This window comes from Ictalurus furcatus, chromosome 16 (assembly GCF_023375685.1).
Source record: "Ictalurus furcatus strain D&B chromosome 16, Billie_1.0, whole genome shotgun sequence".
Classification (NCBI taxonomy): domain Eukaryota; kingdom Metazoa; phylum Chordata; class Actinopteri; order Siluriformes; family Ictaluridae; genus Ictalurus; species Ictalurus furcatus.
In genome coordinates this window covers 8,274,551-8,297,890 of record NC_071270.1, presented here as the reverse complement: position 1 = coordinate 8,297,890, position 23,340 = coordinate 8,274,551, and the positions used below count along the sequence as shown (strand labels likewise).

Genomic DNA, 23,340 nt, shown 5'->3' with positions numbered 1-23,340 from the left:
CAAATGCAAAGGGATTTGATATTCCGTTTGAATTTTCTCAGGCTCTGTACGAGACCCCGAGGAAGTGAAATAGCAAACGGGGTAATTGTTATTGCTATTTTGTTATGACAGGGTCATAACTCGTAAGATGTGGGAAATGCAATTGCAAATGGACTTTGCGTTTCAATTTGAAATTTGGCAGACACTGTATGTTCATGTAAACGCAAACAGTAATACATGATTTGCATTTTTATTTGCATTATGTCACAATTTATGTGTTGACAAATAGGAAACACAATTGCTTTTGAAAATTGTTTGCAAAATACTTCCATGGAGAATTATTCGGGGCTAAAGAAAAAATCTTCGGGACTACAGCCCCGAACGCCCAGGCCAGCCTATGCCCTTGGTACGTTCTTTCTTGTGGGTGGGTGAGTCGAGCGGGGTAGGGGCGTTGGGGCACTCATCGGTGCCCCAAAACTGGTGGCGCCATAGGGGACTGCCTATGCCTCTCTCTCTCTCTTATATATCAGTCATTCAATGATTCATCCAAACTCTGCTCAACAGTTATGGACAGAAAGATGCAAACCTTATGTGTGAGATGTTCTGTCCCTGTCTGCAAAGATCATTCTTACGCTCTGCAAGACATGTGAGAAGTGAAAGTTGACTACAAAATGCGTTACAGTAGTATTTGATCAGAGTTCGCTCAGAAAAAGTGAAACTGCATTTGAAAAAATTATTGTCATTGTTTGTACTGCATATGTATTAGGGAAGTGAACAAATAAATATGTTTGATAAATGAAAATATTTGTGTATCATCATTTAAAAAAAAAATAATTTAATTAATAGGACACTTTTTTTTTTTTTTTAATAAATAAGAAAACCATTGAATCCAATTACAGGTCATTTTGACCCACTTTATTAGAGTAAAGACCCAGAGTATTAGAGTAAGGTATTTCTTTTTTTATACGTTTTTTTTGTTTGTTGCGTTTTTGTGTTTAAGGTTGGAAAAGTGTTATTTATAATGATTTATTTTGTATAATGTACTTACTGTATGTTCATGATGAATTACATGGCTCTTAGGCAGGGATTGTTGTCCTGGTGACGTCACAGCCGGTCTCTATATCCAGTTTAAAGATGGCGCCTTTGCACGTACTGATATGCTGTCAGCGGGGTTTAGCATGGATACCTGTTATTTTCATCAACTTGGTGGTTTGCTGGTCATATTACGCTTACGTGGTGGAGCTCTGTATCTGTGAGTGTTGCAGAAAAATTGGTTGTTGTGTTTCTGTTCTTCGTGTGAAAGTTGGTGATTAGTTTGTAGTAGCGCAGGGCAGCGGGATGTGTGACTGCAAGTGCCTGGTACCGATACAGTGAAAATCCGGGCGAAGTCCGGAAAATATGTGCCACACTTTTTCACGTGGATTTGTTTAGATGGGTTTCTCGTGTTTTTGTCAACTGTGTAATTTAATCTTAGTTTTGTGTGTGTTTGTGTGTAAAACCCGTTTGTATGCAGTCAGTTAGCTTAAGTCAGTAAACAAAAGTCGTGTGCTGAATGTAGTTATAAAGGTAATTGGCTAAAATGCTTTGTGAAAATTATGAATTATGTTCGTAATGTCCAGCCGGATGGTCTGGTTATTATTGTTTCCTTTAGCACGGTTACTTCTGCAACGAGTAATCCTCAGACCAAGTTAAAATTTAAACAGGCTTGCGCTTCTAACACGTTTTGATTTGTCACTAATGAGACAGACACACCTCTGTACCTTTTATCGGTTCCTTGTTGTAATATATTTTATTAAAGTTTAATAAAACCATGTCCTTTAACACTCACTACAACCCATATTAACCACATGAACGCACCCTGTGTCTCTCTCTCGCCTTACATAACTCTCTTTCTTCCTGTAAAGAGTATCTGTCCTGTAAACAGTGCCTATAATTATTGGCCTCCTTCTTTATGCTGTCTTAACAAGACCGTGTGCCATGCTTTGGCCTTTAGACCCATAAACATACACACTGACTTAATAAGTAATTATACACCCAAGATCCATCAATTTGACTGTTTTTGCATGTGTAAGATCTCAGGAATTTGTACAAATGAAAAAGATTGAGGGTAATATGATTTTTTTTCTTTCTTTTATTTAATGCAAATGCAGTTCAGATAGAATCACTAACTCTCTGTCTCAACCTTTATATCTTTTGTGTCAAAGGATTTATGGACACAATCTTAGAAATAATGGGAAACCATGTTGTATGCCTGCCTTTATAAGAAATAATTAGTCAGTGCTAGAAAGGTTTTCAAATAACTCTATCACACAAGGGAGGCTTTCTCGATGCCAGATGGCAGTACCAGTCTCGAAAGAAACACTCCTCGACTGCTTGCTTTCAGTGGACGAAGATTGTCAGTTACATTGATTGCTTTCTAATTTGTTCTCTCTTTTCTCTCTCCTAGACACAATCCCTAACACTGAAGAGCAAGGTAAGAATGGGAGTGCTTGTAGACCACTACAGAAATCTGTATACAGCCATTAATGTACATGTAATAAAGGATGGATATATACAGTCGTGCTTGAAAGTTTTCTATATATCTGCATAAGTATGATCTAAAACATAATCAGATTTTAATAAATGTCCTAAAAGTAGACAAAGAGAAACCAATTAAACAAATGAGACAAAAATATTATACTTTGTCATTTATTTATTACATATCTGTGAGTATCAAAAGTATGTGAACCTCTAGGATTAGCAGTTAATTTGAAAGTGAAATTAGAGGTAGAAGTTTTCAATCAATGGAATGACAATCAAGTGTGAGCGAGCTCTCAAGTACAAGTGTCGAAGTGTAATCTTCACATGTTTGTGGAAGTATATCATGGCAAGGAGATTCCCGAGGACCTCAGAAAAGGAGTTCTTGATGCTCAACAGGCTGGTAAAGGTTACAAAACCATCTCTAAAAAGTTTGGAGTCCACCAATCCACAGTCAGACAGATTGTGTACAAATAAATGAAATTTAAGACCACTGTTGCCCGTCCCAGGAGTGGTTGACCAACAAGGATCACTCCAAGAACAAGATGTGTGGTAGTCTGCGAGGTCACAAAGGAGCCAGAGTAACTTCTAAGCAACTAAAGGCCACTCTCACATTGGCTAATGTTAACGTTCATGAGTCCACCATCAGGCGAACACTGAACAACAACAGTGATGTGCATGGCAGGGTTGCAAGGAGAAAACCACTGCTCTCCAAAAAGAACATGGCTGACCCTCTGCAGTTTGCTAAAGATCACATGGACAAGCCAGAAGGCTATGTGAACAATATTTAGTGGACACATAAGAGCAAAATAAAATATATTTTGGAGGGAAATATTTGGAGAAAAGAAAACATTGCATTCCAGCATAAGAACCTTATAAAACCTGTGAAATATGGTGGTGGTTCTCTTTATCTACTTTTAGGACTTGACTGAAAATCTTATTACGTTTTAGGTCATATTTATGTAGAAATATAGAACATTCTAAAGGGTTCACAAGCTTTCAAGCACCTGTGTGTGTCTGTCTGTCTCACTCCTAACACTTTATTAGGAATTCTATACTAGGTAGGGCCACCCTTTGCTCTCAAAACAGCCTCAGTTATTTGTGGCATGGTTTCCACAAGATGCTGGAAATCTTTATATAATCTCTAATTCTTTTGAGATTCTGGTTCATGTTGGCATGATTACATCATGCAGTTCCTGCAGATTTTTCAGGTGCAGTTTCATGCTGTGAATCTCCAGAGGTGTTCTATTATTATATTCAAATCTGGTGACTGAAAAGGTCACAGAAGAACAGAGAACTCATTGTCATGTTTATGAAACCAGTTTGAGATGATTTTGCTTTGTGAGATGGTGCATTATCATGCTGGAAGTAGCCATTGGAAAATGGGTAATTTGTGACCATGAATGGACACATGCACATGGTCAACAACAATGTTTAAATAGGCTGTGGCATTCAGGTGATGATTTGTATTAACAACCCAAAGTGCACAAGAAAACTTTCCCCACACCATTACGCCACCTCCACCAGCCTGGACTGTTGACACAAGGGAGGTTTGGTCCATGGATTCATGCTGTTGGAATCAAATTCTCACCCTACCATCTGTGTGCTTGAGTAGAAATCGAAATTCATCAGACCAGGCTATGTTTTCCAGTATTCAACTGTACAGTTTTGGTCAGCCTGTGCCCACTGCAGCCACTGCTTTCAGTTCATGGCTGAAATAAGTGGAACCTGATATGCTCATCTGCTGTAGTAGCCCATCTGCCTTTGGAATGCCTCTGAAATCCTTTTCTGCTCACCACAATTCTACAGCGTGTTTATTTACTTTATTTAGTTAATGTTGCCATTCTGCCAGCTTGAACCAGTCTGGTCATTCTCTGTTAAACATCTTGTTGACCTCTTGCATCAACAAGGTATTTCTGTCTGCAGAACTGCCACTCACTGGATACGATGTTTTTTCTTTATTGCACGATACTGAGTAAACTCTAGAGTAGCCTTGCTGTGATAGTCGGTGTTGCACGGTATTCGGCCACACACCAATGACATCACTTGCCCACCGTGGCATTAGCCCCCACTGTCGTTTTGCTTTTTTATAGTAATAAAAATCATTTCGTTCAGTTTGAGAATGGACACTACAATTAAAAACTGAAAACGTCTGCTCAATTCAGCATGAGCCGAATGAGTCAGAGTTGCAGCACAGATCAGCAGGAGTCAGATTTCATTTTGACGTGACAAGTGAGGCGAGCTGACTTACATTTCGCTTTGAAACCAAATCTTCCGCCATCGTCTTGTCAAAGCGCCTATTTGGCAATATTTTGGATTTAAACCCAATGTTAATAGGGAACCTGCACTATTCAAGCAATTTCAGCCCCCGAATCCCCCGAATTTCAGCTGCCAATTCTAAAGAGAAAGTGAAATGCGCACAGCCGCACGGGTATTCATAAGCGATTTAAAAGTGAACGAGGAAAAGAGTGAAAAGCATCCCCCTGGTGATCCCTGTATTACCGGTGTTGTCACACGTCAATTAACCGGTGGGAAAAACTTTCCTCACCGTTACAACCCTACTCCTAGAGACTCTTGCGCATGAAATCCCAGTTAGAAATACTCAAACCAGCCCATCTGGTACCAACAGTTAGGGCTGCACAATTAATCGATCTCGATTACGATTTTGACTGCCCATGATCACATGGACATGATTGGCTGTGATATTGATGTTTAAAGTTTGTCCTCCGCTCATAGAAAACTCCACTGCATATCAAATCAAGCACTTCCTAAACTTAGAGCCAATCACCGTAGAGTTGCGCAGGGATGACATAATTTTGTAAAGCCAAAACCCGGAAATGAGTTAGCATTTTAGCCCTTCAGAGCGCACTCCAGCACTTTGCGCGAGGCAGAATCATGACCCTAACATGTTGCTAAATGGGACTGCAGACGTTGTCAGGGACATTAAACATCATCACGCTGAACAGGAAAAAAATTTGCAGATAAACTGGTTCAAGTATGCTGTGCACAATTCCCCCAAAAAAGGTAGATGATCCACAGGGTAAATACATATTACGGAAAATGTTTTTAAATCATGTTTGGAAAAGTTTGGTGACGTTGAAGTTGAGCGACCGTGGTGTAGTTAGTTTATAGCATACGGTTAGCTATTTATTTCTTGTGATTGTATTTAGACTTCAAACTTCATAAAAGTCGTGTTCATTTGTGAAAATTATCTTGGACAAAACGTGTTAGTATTGCAAACTTTTGTTGATCACAGAGCTTATTTTTTTGCAATAATCCAAAAGTCTATGTGAAAATCCTATTGAGTTTTTGTCGAGGGAACCAGTGTGATGCTAACTTCTGGGTTCCGGTACAAAATGATGTCATCCCTGCACCACTCTGTTGGGTGCTTTGGCTTCGTCTGTCCTCCTGTAAACACTGTTATTGCCTTTTCTGCATAGGTCTGAATTGTTTTCATTTGGTTGCATATTGTTATATTTGATTGCATATTTTCATTTGGTTGATGGCATATTTATTTTTACTTATCCTATATTTTGGGTACAATTTTATTTATATTTTGCTTGTACTAGATGATGAAATTTAAGGACCAGTCTAATTTGATACAAAGATTTGTACATCAGCATGAATGTAGCACAACATGGAGGTGAAAGCAGCGGTCTGTTTATTTAAATGTGAAAGTGCATTAAAAATATGCTGTCCCTAAAATCAATGAATAATCGTGATCTCAATATTGATCAAAATAATCGTGATTATCATTTTGGCCATAATCGTGCAGCCCTACCAACAGTCATGCCATGGTCAAAATCACTGGGATGAATTTTTTAATTTTTTAAATTTTTTTATTTATTTATTTATTTTTTTTCCCCTCGATTCTGGTGGCTGATGTGAGGATTACCTGAAGCTGCTGGTTCGTATCTGCATGATTTTATGCATTGCACTGCTGCCACACAATTAGCTGATTTAGATAATTGCATGAATGAGTACTGTGTACAAGTGTTCCTAATGAAGTGTTCTGTGAACGTATATGAATGGTATCTATGTGAACAGTATACAGATGAATATCATTGTTTACATACATTACTCATTTCCTTCTTTTAATTATATTTAGTTAATATAAATATGTTGGAATTGGTACTTGCGTACAGTAAGTTACATGATATTTTAATTCAGCTCACTGATATGAGTTGAATAAGTTTACTTTATTTGCAGACTTTAAAACGGACCTTAATAGCAGTTATGCTTTTATTTTTCAAAATTCTTATACCTTATGTATTTGAATATGTTGTGGTTATATACTCGCCGTCCACTTTATTATAAACACCTGCAGGTTCATGCAGTTATCTAAACAGCTAATCATGTGGCAGCATCACAATGCAAAAAAAACAGCTGTTGAGATACAGGTCAACAGCTTCAGTTCATATTCACATCAAACATCAGAATGGGGGAAAAAGTGTGATCTCTGTGATACCAGAAGCGATGGTCTGAGTATTTCATAAACTGCTGATTTCCTGGGAATTTTACACAAAACAGTTGCTACAGTTTACTCCGTATGGTGAGAAAAACGGCTATGAGTTGAGGGTCTGCAGGCTGAAACACCTTGTTGATTAAAGAGATCAGATGAGAATGACCAGACTGGTTTGAGCCGACGCGAAGTATATACAGTAGTAACTCAAATATGCACTCTTTCAAATGTGGTGAGCAGAAAAGCATCTCGGCATGCACAAAACATCGACTTTGAGGTGGATGGGCTACAGCAGTAGAAGACCACATTGGGTTCCACTCCAGTAAGCCAAGAAGAGAAATCTGAGGCTATCATGGGTACAGACTCACCAAAACTGGACGGTTGACTGTTGAAACCAGGTGCTTTTCTTTTCTTTTTTTTCTCTAATCTTTAAGTTACCAGTTTTGATGAGCATGTGCCCATGATAGCCTCAGACTCCTGTTCTTGGCTGACAGGAGTGGAACCCAATGTGGTCTTCTGCTGTTATAGCCTGTCCACCAACAAGGTTAGAAGTTTTGTGCATGCTGCGATGCTTTCCTATCACCACAGTTGAATGATTGAGTTACTACAGTGTATCCGGAAAGTATTCACAGCGCTTCACTTTTTCCACATTTTGTTATGTTACAGCCTTATTCCAAAATGGATTAAAATCAGTATTTTCCTCAAAATTCTACAAACAATACCCCACAATGACAACGTGAAAGAAGTTTGTTTGAAATCTTTGCAAATTTATTAAAAATAAAAAACAAAAAAAGCACATGTATATAAGTATTCACAGCCTTTGCCATGACACTCAAAACTGAGCTCAGGTGCATCCTGTTTCCACTGATCATCCTTGAGATGTTTCTAAAACTTGATTGGAGTCCACCTGTGGTAAATTCAGTTGATTGCACATGATTTGGAAAGGCACACCTGTCTATATAAGGTCCCACAGTTAACAATGCATGTCAGAACACAAACCAAGCCTTGAAGTCCAAGGAATTGTCTGTAGACCTCTGAGACAGGATTGTATCGAGGCACAGATCTGGGGAAGGGTACAGAAACATTTCTGCAGCATTGAAGGTCCCAATGAGCACAGTGGCCTCGAGCATCCGTAAATGGAAGAAGTTTGGAACCACCAGGACTCTTCCTAGAGCTGGCTGCCTGGCCAAACTGAGCGATCGGGGGAGAAGGGCCTTAGTCAGGGAGGTGACCAAAAACCCGATGGTCACTCTGACAGAGCTCCAGCGTGTCTCTGTGGAGAGAGGAGAACCTTCCAGAAGAACAACCATCTCTGCAGCACTCAACCAATCAGGCCTGTATGGTAGACTGGCCAGACGGAAGCCACTCCTCAGTAAAAGGCACATGACAGCCGGCCTGGAGTTTGCCAAAAGGCACCTGAAGGACTCTCAGACCATGAGAAACAGAATTCTCTGGTCTGATGAAACAAAGATTGAACTCTTTGGCCTGAATGGCAAGTGCCATTCATCACCTGGCCAATACCATCCCTTCAGTGAAGCATGGTGGTGGCAGCATCATGCTGTGGGGTTGTTTTTCAGTGGCAGGAACTGGGAGACTAGTCAGGATCGAGGGAAAGATGAATGCAGCAATGTACAGAGACATCCTTGATGAAAACCTGCTCCAGAGTGCTCTGGACCTCAGACTGGGGCAAAGGTTCATCTTCCAACAGGACAATGACCATAAGCACACAGCCAAGATAACAAAGGACTGGCTACAGGACAACTCTGTGAATGTCCTTGAGTGGCCCAGCCAGAGCCCAGACTCGAACCCGATTGAACATCTCTGGAGAGATCTGAAAATGGCTGTGCACCAACGCTCCCCATCCAACCTGATGGCGCTTGAGAGGCCCTTCAAAGAAGAATGGGAGAAACTGCCCAAAAATAGGTGTGCCAAGCTTGTAGCATCATACTCAAAAAGACTTGAGGCTGTAATTGGTGCCAAAGGTGCTTCAACAAAGTATTGAGCAAAGGCTGTGAATACTTATGTACATGTGCTTTTTTTGTTTTTTATTTTTAATAAATTTGCAAAGATTTCAAACAAACGTCTTTCACGTTGTCATTGTGGGGTATTGTTTGTAGAATTTTGAGGAAAATATTGAATTAAATCCATTTTGGAATAAGGCTGTAACATAACAAAATGTGGAAAAAGTGAAGCGCTGTGAATACTTTCCGGATGCACTGTATATCCTTTCTGGCAGCTCAAACCAATCTGGCAATTTTCTTCTGCCCTCTCATCAATGAGGACATTTCCACCCACAGAACTGTTCATTGTTTTCTGCACCATTCTGTGTAAACTCTAGAGCAGTAGTCACCAACCCTCTTCCTTGAGATCTACCTTCCTGCGGGTGTCATCTCCAACCAAAACCTAGCACACCTGTTTTAGTTGATGAAGATGTTTTAAGGCAATGTTTAGATGGTCAGGTGGGCATGATTATGGTTAGAGCTAAAGTCTTCAGGAACAGGTTTCCACTGCTCTAGAGACTGTGAAATCCCCAGGAGATCAGCAGTTTATTAAATACTCAAACCAGCCATTCTGGTAACATCCATGCCATGATGAAAGTCACAGAGATCATACACTTTCTTCATTCTGATGTTTGATGTGAACATTAACTAAAGCACATGACTGGCTGATTAGATTATTGCATCTAAGTGTTCCTAATAAAGTGGATGGTGAGTGTATATAATTATATGCCCTATGTAATTTTTACTAATAAAGCAGGACTGCATCTTGTGTCGGTTGTCTGTTGCCAACCTTTGGCTGAATAATTTTAGATCTGCTATAAAGATATTCTGTAACATCTTGTGAAAACTGGACATTTAAGGTTATCTGGTGAACAAAAAAATCCTATATTGTTTTGTTTTGCAGTTATCTATCTGGTAGTCTTTCATATATGCTTTGTATTGTTCATGTGGTCATACTGGAAGACCATAATTTCTAAACCCAGCAACCCTTCAAAAGCGGTATGGCATTTTGACACCCCTCTTATTTCTTCTTCATTAAAGAAACCTGTATTTTGAAGATATAGAGCACTTTCCGTTACTTATAAACACAGACTCACAATGCTGCTGTGTCTCCTTTATTCTGCTTCAGTTCTCTTTACCAAAAGCAGAAAAAGAGGAGTATGAAAAAGAAGAAAGACCAGAGGCCCAGCAGGAGATCCTGAAAAAAGTTGCCAGAAGTTTGAGCATATACACATGTACTGGATCTGGAGGTCAGCATTAAAAAGCTCTTATAAGACAGTTGTGCGTATACAGTTGTAGATATGTTTTATTGTAATAGTGCTCACTTGCTAATCAGATTTTTGGTCCACCTGCTGCTTTTTACAGTCATCCGTTACTGTAATCGATGTCAGGTAATCAAACCGGACAGATGCCATCATTGCTCTACATGTGACAAGTGAGCATCGATTAAAATATTCCAATGCGTTCCTTCTCAATATGTGTAATTTCTTGTATTATGACTAAGAAAAACTGTCTATTAGTAATCTATAATTATGTATTTCATAATTTTCATCTAGGTGTGTATTGAAGATGGATCATCATTGCCCCTGGTCTGTAACTTTGATTTATCTCTATTGTTATGTTGCATCTGTGTGGGGTTGTTTGTGTGCATATGTGTGTTTTTCAGTGATTCTTGAAGACATGAGTTTTTGAGATGACCGGTTACCTCAGGATAATTGTAGCTGAAGACATCCATCCATCTGCTTCCATCATTCTCATTGCCTTTTCTCTTTTTTTTGATCAGGGTCAATAACTGTGTGGGCTTCTCAAACTACAAATTCTTTGTGTTGTTCCTGGCCTACTCCATGCTGTACTGCATTTTCATTGCATCCACAGTCCTACAATATTTCATTATGTTCTGGACCGTAAGTGCAGTCACACAGACACTGAGGTGCAGGTGCCCATAAATCAATGTGCGAATATAATCATCCATAACTTCAATTCCGACTGAATGCTGTTTCTTCTTTTTCTCATCTAAATGCATAAAAACAGACATTGTCTTGACTTTACGTGTATACAGTGCCATCCACTAATATTGGCACCCTTGGTAAATATGAGCAAAGAAGGCTGTGAAAAATTCTTTATTGTTTAACCTTTTGATGTTTTGTTAAAAAAAAGTAAGAAAAATACTCTGCTCTCATCGATATCAAACAATTGCAAACAGAACAGGTTTATCCTGGAAAAAAAAAATGTTAAATATAGGTATGCAACAATTATTGGCACCCCTATGAATTCATATGAGAAAAATATATTTGAAGTATATTCCCATTGATATTTTACAGAAAGCAGCCATCACTGTATCTAACATACTGTCCATATCTCTAATGGTCTTAAAGCTTTGCCAAAGGAGTACTGTAGAGCATTGTCCAGAGGTAAAGAACACATGCTTGCTTTGCTCCTATGATTTAAATTGATGTTTCACCCTGAAGCCTAAATCAACAACAATCTAGTTAAAAGGGACCATGTCTCATCGTGGAAATAACCATTATCCATTTTTTTTTTTTTGTCTATAGTTCTACTTACTCATTCTGATTAATTTTAGAGAGGAAAACTTTAAGCCCACAGTTTTAAACTCAGTGATTTGTCTTCTGTCTCTATAAGAGTCATTTCCTGTAGGAAAGTTTTTAGGGCTCTATTTTACACCAGATGGCCAGTCTTATTTTTAGGGGTCAAGCACTGAAGGTACTTTTTTTTGTTTGTTTGTTTTTTAAAGCTGTAGTACTGAATATTTGCCTCTCTCATCATCTCTGTTTGAAACCTAAATCTGCAAGTTACTTGCAGAGTCTTTTATTTTTTAAACGTAGGTTGTGCTTCAGCGCTGCTCCTCTGTGCAGACGAATCTGATGGTTTGAGGTATTCATATGGGTTGTACATTAGCTCCAATTCTTGACAATGCAGGTGGCAGTGAATACGGTTTTCTTGGAGTAGAGGCGAGTTGCTCTCTCTCTCATAGCTAGCAATTTACCACATTGAGCATAGCAACAAAATAAAACAACATGGGAAACTCAGTACTTAGATGAATCAAGTGAACAAGTGTGCTAATGTTAGCTAGCTACCTATTGAGTCACTGAAATGTCTTACCTGTGCAACAACAACAAAAAAAAACCTGTCTCTGCGTCAGTCTTCAGTCCCTTAAGATCTGAGTTATCGCCACCTCTCAAGACATGCCAATATTTATAGTATAGTTTTAGCACAGGCGCTGTTGCCTTCCCTTTTTGACTGCAGCCTCTCTGCCATTCGAGGCTTCTTGGTTTTGACAACAGCTGATTCCCCATAATGATTATGTTTAGAACTATTCAAGATCAAAAATAGCCATCTAGATGACATGTTTAAATGCTAAGCAACTCTTGTAAGGACAAGTTACACACTCCACCACACTCCACCATGTGTGATATAGTAGCCAGCCAGCTCTTCTTCCTTCTGTTTACAGAAGTGACATAACTACGTAAAGGTGCAGTGACATCAAAGGCCACCCAAATCACCTCAATCTGACATTTCCCATGAAATCCAACCCGACAGCTCAAATTATAAATCGTTATTATAAGCTTACCATTGTGAATTGGGGTAAGGTAAGGAGACCTTGTTTTGAACACTTGACTTTTTATGTACTTGCTCAGTAATTGATTTTTGTTAATTTTTAACCAATAAATGTTCAATACTGCAGCTTTAATGCCATTATTATTCTATGCTAGAAGTCTATGGCAGCCCCTAGAGCCATGTGGTAAATGTTGTGAAATTTGGCACACTGATTGGGCATAGTGCCAAAAGTCATTTCACCAATTTTGCACTCTTCCCCTCAATGTGTCTAGCACCACCATTGGGTCAAATTTCTTTCTGAATATTGAATTTGAATTTATAGAATGCCATATTGAATTTGAGCTGTGTATTTTATTTTTATTTTTTATTATTATTTTATTTTATTATTATTTTTAAAAAAAAAAAAAAAAAAGGTTTTCACAGCCAGCAATATTTGTTCAGTCTTCACCAAACTTGACTTGAATATTTTGAGACTACTCTGTACAAAAGTTATGTTTTTTAAAAATATTTATTCATTTATTTATTTATTTATTTATTTATTTATCTATCTATTTATTTATTTATTTATTTTATATGAATATTCAAAAGTGTTCTTATGTAACATGCCAAAACATTTTATGGTGCAACATGCAAAAACCCCAAAAAATTTCAATACAAAAATATAGCTGCAAGCAGCAATGGTGCATTCCTCCTTAAGATTGCGGACCATTTCAACATTGACATGGTAGAGAAATGTATCCCACAGATACATTTCAATGCATTTGGATCAATGGCAGACTTTAAGTTCATTTTTGTAGTTTTTCACACATGATCATTGTGGAATGATCCGTCATGCGGACATTATGGGTGCTTGAGACCTTTTTGTTCCCCATGAGCAACAAGGCATGCATACCAGCTTTCAGACATTTTAGCATGGCAGGGTCGAAATGGCATCATTTTGAACGTGTAAACTTTGAGGTGTGGCCTGTAGGGCCCCCATACTCTGTTTATGCCCATGTTTTCTGAGAAGTCTCTAGTTTCAGTGTGCCACAGTAGAACAAAACTTACCCAGCTTCATGTTTCTGTTGAAGATTTACTGTTTCTGTTAGCAGTAGTATTGGCTGTGGCCAGATTAGCCACAGAATCTATTAAAGATTCCGGGTGTCAACCTCAACACCTCCTCTCTCCTCAAAAAGGCACAACTGTGCCTGTACTTTCTGAGGAGACTGAGGAAAATTCAACTTGCTCTTCAGATAATGGTGAATGTCTATTGCAATACCATTGAAAGCATCCTTAAAAACTGCCTCACGGTATGGTACAACAACTACAGTGTATAACCAGAAGGTATAACAGGTAGTGAAAACTGCCAAACACATTATTGGAACAGCTGCCCAATATTACGGACAATCAGAAGCGTTGCTTGCGGAGAGTGAGCGGTATTATTAAGAACACCTCCCATCCCCACCATGGACTGTTTGTATACTTCTCATCATGAAAACACTACAGAAGCCTGTGTTGTTGCACAGAAATACTAATGAATAGCTTTTTCCCTTCAGCTGTACTAATGCTGAACTCAGCTTTTAGCCTTCAACTAATAATTGATCATTAGCAGTAGACACCATACTATACTGTGTTGTACATTGTACTTGCACTTCACTATCAAACAGTTATTTATATCAGGCTGTTATTTGCACATTATTGCTATTTGCACATTATTGCTATTTGCACATCTGCATTTACTGTAATCCACTGTATGTGTCTGTTATATTGCATGCATCATGCTGTTTCTCTCTGTATACTGGTTATATTGGTCAACCTATTGCACCATAATTCCTATTTATTTCATTGAACCTAATTTCTATTTGCATTATTGGTATGCACCATACTGTTTATCTTTACCTATACACTTAACTTATTGCACCATAACCCTATTTATTTCATTTAAATTATTTGCTATTTGCACTAGTGGTTGAATGCTAACTGCATTTCATTGCTTCTGTACTCGTACTCTGACAATGACAATAAAGGTGAACCTAACCTAATCTCAAAAATGTTTTGACTTTCGCACTAAATGTGGCACACACACAAAGTATGATGTCTTGAGAGACCATATTAGCCTTTGTCTCATTTGACTGCGCCTTTTAAAGTGTTTGGTTTGCCATCATGATTCTTATTTTTCCTGATTCCGAGGAAGCTTCTAAAGTCAGTTGATATAAAAATTTCATGACCACCTTTGTATATTATTTATTAGCAATTTGAAATTTCTTAAACCTCTTGACAGCCTTCAATTTTTGTCCAATCCTCACGACTTTTGTCTGCGATCGTCTTCAGACCAAGCTGCACAAAAGTTATACAAGAGTTTTTGGATATTTGAAACTGTTTTCCCATAGCATGCAAAGAAATTTGACAGTGAAGGTGTAAAGCCGGAAGTGAGGTCATATTTTGAAAACGCACATATGAATTCACAAAATCATGTTAAAAAAAAAAAAGACCTCTAATCATCAAACTGAATCCAACAGTGTATCATAAATGCTTGTAGACCCATGCCAAGTTGGGGGAAAATGTTGATGCCTATCCTGTTGTGCAAAGCATACAAAGCCTTTCGTGCTAGAATACTACAAAAACAATGCATAGATTTCAGTCTGTGAAATAATCAAAAAGTGTGCATAACTCAACTGTTGGATATAAAATCATGATATTTTTTTCGTGTTATTGCTTGGAGACTGTCACGTTTGATGTAATGTATTGCTTTTGAAATCTACAATGGAATGTGGCAGACATTAGCCAAAAAAAGGGGTCATATCTCTGCAGTGATGCATTGTATTGACATAAAAAGCTATGCTGAAGACCATGTTTTGAGGAAGGACAAAACTTTGGTGTCGTTTGACCCCAAGGTGGTGCTATGTAGTGCTTGGCCCCTGAGTAGCTGCTAGCAGTTATATTTATGTATTGTTTTCTTATAATATTAGTGATTGTGTTAGATGTAATTTAGATCTAATTAACTGACTCAGCAATTATTTTCTTGCAGTTGATACTTTTGTGGAAGTAATTCAAATGAGGTCTGCTTATGAAAATACATTATATGCAGATTTAATGAAGATCACAGTGATATACACTCACTGGTCATTTTAACAATAACACCAGTGCACCTGCTCATTTAGCAAGTTATCCAATCGGCCAATCATGTGGCAGCAGCACAACATACCTCACCTCAAGGTTGATGTTTGTTTTGTGCATGCTGAGATGTTTTTTCTGCTCAGCATGGTTGTAAAGAGTGATTGAGTTTCTATATCCTTCCTGCAGCTCGAATCAGTCTGGCCATTTTCCTCTGACCTCTCACATAAATGTGTTTCCACTCTCAGAACTGTCACTTCTATCTTAAATACTCAAACCAGCTCATTTGCTACCAACAACCTTGCCTCGATCGAAGTCACACACAGTGAACATTTACCTGAAGCTCTTGACTTGTATCTGCATGATTTTTGCATTGCACTGCCGCCACTTGATTGGCTGACTAGATAATTGCATGAATGTGCAGTTGTACGGGTGTTCCTAATAAAGTGGATGGTGATTGTTTATCTTCATCAGCATTTTTCATGAGCCTTTTAGCACCTTGGATAAATATGTAGTAGCGATCTTTTTATTTATTTATCTATCTTTACGTGTTTTAGAAAAGATGTTTTTGATCCAGGAGGAAATATAGATTTTCATCATTCATTCATTCATCAGTCAGTAAAACCACTCAGGTTGCATGTAATGTAGATCAGTGCTCATTATGAAATATTTAAAAAGTGCCCCTCATTTCTTGGAAAACAGAATCAGCTGCCAGACACTCATGCTAAGTTCCACGTGCTGTTCCTCTTCTTTTTGGCGGCCATGTTCTTCATCAGCATCCTCTCACTGTTCAGCTACCATATCTGGCTCGTGGCCAAGAACAGGACCACTATAGGTAACCCATACAGTTTGACCTATACTAAAGTGTTTTGTTTTGATTTATTTATTTATTTATTTTTACTTTTTAAAACAATAATGTAATTCAGTCTGTCTCTGACCACATAGTATGGCTGGTTGTTCTTAACTCAGTTACAGTCCCTGCTGAAAGTATTGGAACAGCTAGGCCAATTCTTTTGTTTTTACTATGCACTTTAGGCATTTAGGTATGAGATGATGGATCAGAATTTCAGTTTTTATTTCCTGATATTTACATCTAGAGGTATTAATTTTTTTTAGAATTTTTTTTTACCCCCCGATGAATTCCTTTGTTGTGTTTGCAGTGTGTTTTTGGTCATTGTCTTGTTGCACAATGAAGTTCCCCCCTAATTATATTTGGATGCATTTCTCTGTAAATTGGTAGACAGAATGTTTCTCTAGACTTCTGAATTCATTCTATTGCTACCATCACAAGTTACATCAGCAATAAAGCTTAGTGAGCCTGTTCCAGAAGCAGCCGTGCTAGCCCATGTAGGAGGTAGTCCACTATCTCCACTGTGCTTGGCTGATGAGCTTGTATGTTTTGGATCACGAGCAGATCCTTTCTTTCTCCACACTTTGGTTGAGGTTAATCTTGGGTCTAGAACTTTTGTGGCTCATCACTGTATTTCTTTGCGAATTCTAATCTGACCTTTCGATTCTTACTTCTGATGAGGGGTTTGCATCTTGTGGGTATGGCCTCTATATTTCTGTTGTATTGTATGCTGTTGTATTCCTTGGCCAACCTGTCCAATGTCTGGTTTTTAGTACACCAGTGGCTTCTTTCTTTTTCAGGGCATTACAAATTGTTGGCTTTGATTTTACCTCTTTTCTCAGCTTCAAAATGGTTTGCTTTTCTCCCTAGACAGCTCTCTGATCTGAACCTCTTGCGCAACCCGAGAGATAAAATTCAAAGCTATCAATTGTTTAAGCAGTCAATCTAACAGGGCACACCTGGGCAATAAGAAACACCTGTCGGTCACATGTTCCAATATTTTTTTGGATCACTTGAAAACTGGGTGGGTTCAAATAAAAGTTGCCATGTTCTAAGTAGTCCAGTACATCTAGATGTAAATATCAGGAAATTAAAGCTGAAATTTTGATTTTGATTTATCGTCTGTTATTTTTATTTTTTTTTAATCTCAAACCCACCTGTCTTATGTGTATAGCAAAAACATTAGAATTGGCCTTGTCGTTCTAATACTTCCATTGAGGACTGTATTTAATCTTGTAATTTCACTATTTCGTTCACTGTTTTCTATTAATATTGAAATCTTTTTGTATCCTGTTTGTCTTCTGTTTTGGTCAGCCTATTTTATAACTTCAGTTATAGCTGTTTGTTATGTGGGAAGAGCATAAATTAAGGTAGGGTTACGTAAAGTAAGTTTCAAGCTGGTTTGGGTCAGTGTTGAGACGATGTACAGTTTTATTTGTAGTGGATAATGTGAGTTGCATTCTACATTTTTAATACATTTTGTTATATGTGTTAAGTGAAATGAGAGTGGTACAGTTACTGATATCTGCTTTCTCTCTTCTCCTGACAGAGGCTTTCAGAGCCCCAGTGTTCAGAAACGGTGCTGATAAAAATGGCTTTACTCTGGGCTACTGCAAAAATTTTGCCCAGGTTTTTGGAGACCAAAAGAAATACTGGTGCTTGCCTATTTACTCGAGGTAAATAAAAATACATTTAAAGGGACACTGGTCAAAATCTGAAATTGAGCCATTAAGAGCTGTTGTAAACATGCCTACTCATGTCCGGCAGCGATGACTCAGTGGGGTCTGTAGCGAGATTTCCCTGTTTGAATACTTACATGAATACTGTTTGATGTTTCTTGGAGGTGGATGCAAAATTTTAGAAACTACAACGGTTATGGTGGACATTTGGGAATGGGAGGCAGCACTAATGGTATATTCAGATAACCCAGATTGCTAGCTGGCTACTGCTAATAACCAATCACTTTGCTTTGTAAGTAAATTCTTGCAGTAGAGCGAAATGATTACCCAAGCAACAGTAATGACTGAGGATGAGGATTTTGTTTTTGAGTTACTGTGACCACTAACCCTACATGTCCAAGCCATAATATAAAGAATTGCGCAAGCGATAGGAGCAACAGGAGATAGACAGATAGTAACTGTAGTCTTTCAAAATTACACTCAAATAACTGATAGTCAAATAACCGAAGTTAGCGACAACATAAGTAGCTATGATAATGTTAGCTATCGGTGTTACATGATTATTTGCATTTGTGTTAATGAACTTGCTACCCATTTTACTAGTAGCTACGTGCATGAAGACAAGCATTTGCTAGCAGAGATTAGCTAGTTCAACTATCTCAGTTCAGCTACTTTTTTCCGGTGTGGTTAAGCCACTCTTTGTGTGGTAAAGCTAGTCACACTTAACTTTTAGGGACACGGCTTTTAGACACTTGGTGGTAATAACGCCAAAAGCAGAAAACGATCGTCAAAGAGATGCTATAAAGCATTAAGCCAAATAAAAAAAAAATACTAAAAACATATTTTAAGAAAACTTATTATTATTATTATTATTATTATTATTATTATCTAACCATAAAATAAAAATTTAAAAAGTGTACATGGTTCATTTAGCAGAGGAAGTATCTCACACCAAAATATTAATATTACTTCATCTTACAGTTAAAGGGACATTTCAAGTCTAAAACCCACTCATCAGCTCGGCGATTCTATTCTATGCTCACAATAAAGATCAATTAATTTTCCTGTAGAATTTTAAAGTACTTGCACTTCAGTCACATGATCTGTCGATATAATAGTGCTAGGAGGCACGTTTTAATCCATTATAAAATGGGCATTTCAATTGAAAGATGATCAAACCCCATTATATCAGGTCAGAGTAACCTACTCTATGCTCACAATAAAGATTTCAATACAATTCATTTTACTGTAGTATTTTAAAGTAATTGCTCTTCAAAGTTACAAGATCTGGCAATATAAATGAGTCAGGAGCCTATTTGGATTCATTATAAAAGGGACATTTCAAATTGGTAGACAATTTAACTCACTCATGTCAGTTCACAGTGAAGTACTCTATCCTCAAAATAAAGATGAATTAATTTTACTGTAGAATTTAAAGAAATTGTTCTTAAAGTCACTGGATTTGTCAATATAATTGAATCAGGAGGCTATTTTGATTTCAATATAAAATGGACATTACAAATGGGTAGACCAGGGTTGCTCACACTTCTATGACAAAAGATCTACTTTTTCATTTTATTACTATGTTGAGATCCACCATGTAGAACATGCATGTCTACTCTAAATTTGAAGTTTGAGAGATTATTTTGAGAGATTTGTTTTCATGTTTTATTTGTTTTTGCCAAATTTGACACATTTTGAATTAGCCATTGTAAAGAAAAAAATGTTCTTCCCATTCTGAGTGAAAATATTTCTTTTTTCCCCCTACCTGCTTCTACTTCGTCTGCCATTTTGATTGGTGGATGAACAGCTGAACAGCTGCTGTACTTGCTATTGGTTGTTATGGTAAATTTATAGTCTCACAAGCGTATGCTCAAAAGTGTTTGATGGCAGAGCATTGGCAAAGCATCTTTTATAAATCATAAGGCCTATGAATAGAAAATAAAAGTGAGATGTGTTTTTAAATTATTTGTGTGTAGAACCCCAGTGAGAGAGGGCGTGGAGGAAGACTCGGGAGACAGGTGGAATTTTAACTGAGCTCCAGGCTCGCATTTATTCAGTCAATGCTTTCAGCGCACTTTCATAAACCCAACAATAAACAACACCACAAAGACAGGAAACGGATCCATCCCAAACTTGCAACTTTCGTGCCGTCAGGTTCAAGTTCATGCTTTTTGGCGTGTGTGCACACATGTCTCGCAAGCTATCTCTCACACTCTGGTTACAGGAGTCACTGAAAGCACAAATGGGGACAAATATGTAGACTGCCGGTAATAAGACGCAGGTGAGTGTGATCACGTGTTACATGCCTGTTCAACCTACCTCCTCTCTGTCCACAGCTACCGCTCGACCACACCCCCACTGCCACATTGTGTAATTTCTGACTCTGTTTTTTGACCTATTAAGAAGATCGATCAGGGGTTGTCTTGGGATTGATCACAAGACAACCACTGATCGATCTTCTTAATAGGTCAAAAAACAGAGTCAGAAATTACAGGTTGTGCAGGTCGTGATCGACGTAATGAGCATTCATTGTAACCTACTCTATACTCACCAAGATGAATTCATTTTACTGTAAAATTTTCGTGTGTATGTATGTATGTGTGTGTGTGTGTGTGTGTGGGTATGTATGTATGTGTGTGTGTATATATATATATATATATATATATATATATATATATATAATATATAATATATAATATATAATGTATGTATATATATGTGTGTGTGTGTATATATATATATATATATATATATATATATATATATATATATATATATATATATATATATATATATATATATACACACACACACATTTTTCTTTATTTATATTTTTCTCACTGAAAACAAAAGATAATTCACATTAGCCAATGCCTATATTCAATATAGCCAAATTGTTCTAAATAGTGCATAGTTCATAATGTATGTAGGCCTATCTAAATAAAGTTGTAAATTAGGTCAGTAAGGTAAAAGAACACAAAGAATTACCATCACACGAGTAAAATGAAAATTTATCAAAATTAGGGGGTCTTCTCATTTTAGGTGGGCTTAAATGGAGCATACCAGGCTTAATGATTCCACAGTCACTAATAGTGGGGAAAAAATGTGTTCCTTTCTAAGTAAAATGTATATTTATATAATCCTAAATATAATGTGGACTAAGCATCATAGTAATTTTAATATTTTGCCCACATACAGAAATATAAAGCTATTTTATTCAAAGTTAACTTGTGTTCACTCTGGTTGGGATGCTTTTTTTTAAATATTAATCTCTCCAAAACTAATAATGATGTATTTACTTGTCGCATGAAGTAAAATGAATCAGAAAATATTCAGTGTATAGACTTGACATGTTTAATTCTCTGGTAGTGTATCTCTCTAAATGAAGCTAATGGTTTGACTCTGAGATTTGCTCTGTGCTACCTCATAAAACTTATTTTCCATATGATGGAAACAGCATAAATTGTTAAAGTAACAAACCCTAATGAACAAGAATCAAAACATTAACATCTCATTTTACATAATGTAAATATACTTACCAAAGAACTGACTGAAAATAGCAGAAAAGTGATGATATCGGAGTCTTAGTCCCCCCAAGACTGCATGCACACAGATAGGGCTTACTCAACATTGGCAAATGTGATTGGTGTGCATTAAAAAAAAAATCACATGGAGGTAACAAATAGCTGAGTTAGTTAAAATAATGAATAGCACAAAGTATTGTTGTCTTTTTTTTTTTTTTTTTTTTTTTAAAGTTGAAACTGGGCTTAAAGTGCACATGGGCTTAATGAGTACAGGTACCTTAAGTATTTACATATTATGAATTAAGTCTTAACCAATAGTCAGTGTTGTAATGCTGAAATTAATGAGAAACAAACAAAAAAAATCTTCTGATAGGACACATCAGAGTATTTGTTATATCAATATGAGTGGTGTTAGGGGTTTCAGAAACAATATACCATGAGATAAGAAAAGGTTGACTGAATTTAGCATAGGCAAGCCACCTTACCTGTAAGTTTTAGGACAGTGGGAGACAACCAGAAAATCACATGAGCATGTGAAACTCTCAGAAGAAATTAACCCAAACTCCGGATCAAACCTGAGCAACCTGGTGCTGTAAGGTACCAATGCTACCCAATGCACCACTGTGAATCCCCTATTAGACCATAGTTAAAAGTTTGAAGTGAGCATTTCATAATAAATTAAACTTGGCTTAATTCAGTTGCGTTTTTTTTGTTTGTTTGTTTTTTTTTTTTTTTTTTAATTTAAAAGGCAAAATACAGTAACATTCTGGAGTAAAATTTAACCATTTTTTCAGCATAGTGTAGCCAAATAATGTGACTGGGTTTAATCATCTACCAAATGAATTGTCCATTTTATAATTAATTACAATAGCATCCTGGCTCTATTGAAATTGACAAATCTTGCGGTTTATAATGGCAATTACATCTGCAGTAAATTTTATTAATTTTTATTCTGAGCATAGATTAGCTCACTGTGAACTAAACTGCATGGGGTTGATCATCTACCAGTTTGAAATGTCCATTTTATAATTAATCAAAATAGCCTCCTGGCTCAATTATATTGACACATTCAGGACTTTTGACTTTGAAGAGCAGTTACTTTAAAATTATATAGTAAAATTAATTGATCTTTATTGTAAGCATAGAGTAGGTCACTGTGAACTGATTTTCAAGGGTTTGATTGTCTACCAATTTGAAATGTCCTAGCTCAATTATATTGACAGATCTTGTGACTTTGAAGAGCAATTACTTCAAAATTCTAAAGTAACATTAATTGATCATTATTTTAAGCATGGATTATATCATTTAAATAATAAGATGAAGTAGATGTTTTAGTAACTTTTCACCAGTATGTGGCACTGCCACAAGATTTGTTGCATAGCCTCAGGGCATGGTCCTGTAGGTGCCTACTAAGTTCTGTGTCAATGTGCAAGGTTGTTGCTTAGTTACAGCTTCACATCCTGTTTGGCTTTGTTGGCATAATATAGTCAGACCATTTCGAATATCAACATTCTTTTGATAACTTTTGTCCAGTTGGTTTGAAAATTATGTATGTATGCCAAATTTGGTGTTGATTGGACATAATTTGTAGGAGGAGTACTGAAAAAAAAAAACATTTTATGACAAAATCCAAGATGATCGACAGGAGGTACACTTG

At 37.2% G+C, this 23,340-nt stretch overlaps 1 protein-coding gene across 3 annotated transcripts in view; it reads left to right on the top strand.

Moving 5' to 3' along the window:
* The first annotated feature begins 584 nt into the window (after positions 1–584).
* The window catches only part of zdhhc20a (zinc finger DHHC-type palmitoyltransferase 20a), a 51,726-nt gene continuing 28,970 nt past the window's right edge, over positions 585–23,340 (top strand). For 2 of the 3 annotated variants that reach the window (XM_053645728.1, XM_053645727.1), the window contains exons 1-9: positions 587–1,231; positions 2,426–2,452; positions 9,863–9,957; positions 10,088–10,208; positions 10,324–10,393; positions 10,515–10,547; positions 10,742–10,862; positions 16,330–16,462; positions 18,027–18,153. In XM_053645728.1, coding sequence (XP_053501703.1) covers positions 1,114–1,231; positions 2,426–2,452; positions 9,863–9,957; positions 10,088–10,208; positions 10,324–10,393; positions 10,515–10,547; positions 10,742–10,862; positions 16,330–16,462; positions 18,027–18,153 — 845 coding nt within the window. In that variant the 5' untranslated portion in view covers positions 587–1,113. Of the gene's footprint in view, positions 1,232–2,425; positions 2,453–9,862; positions 9,958–10,087; positions 10,209–10,323; positions 10,394–10,514; positions 10,548–10,741; positions 10,863–16,329; positions 16,463–18,026; positions 18,154–23,340 lie in introns of all 3 variants that reach the window. The other variant, XM_053645725.1, reaches the window with a different exon arrangement.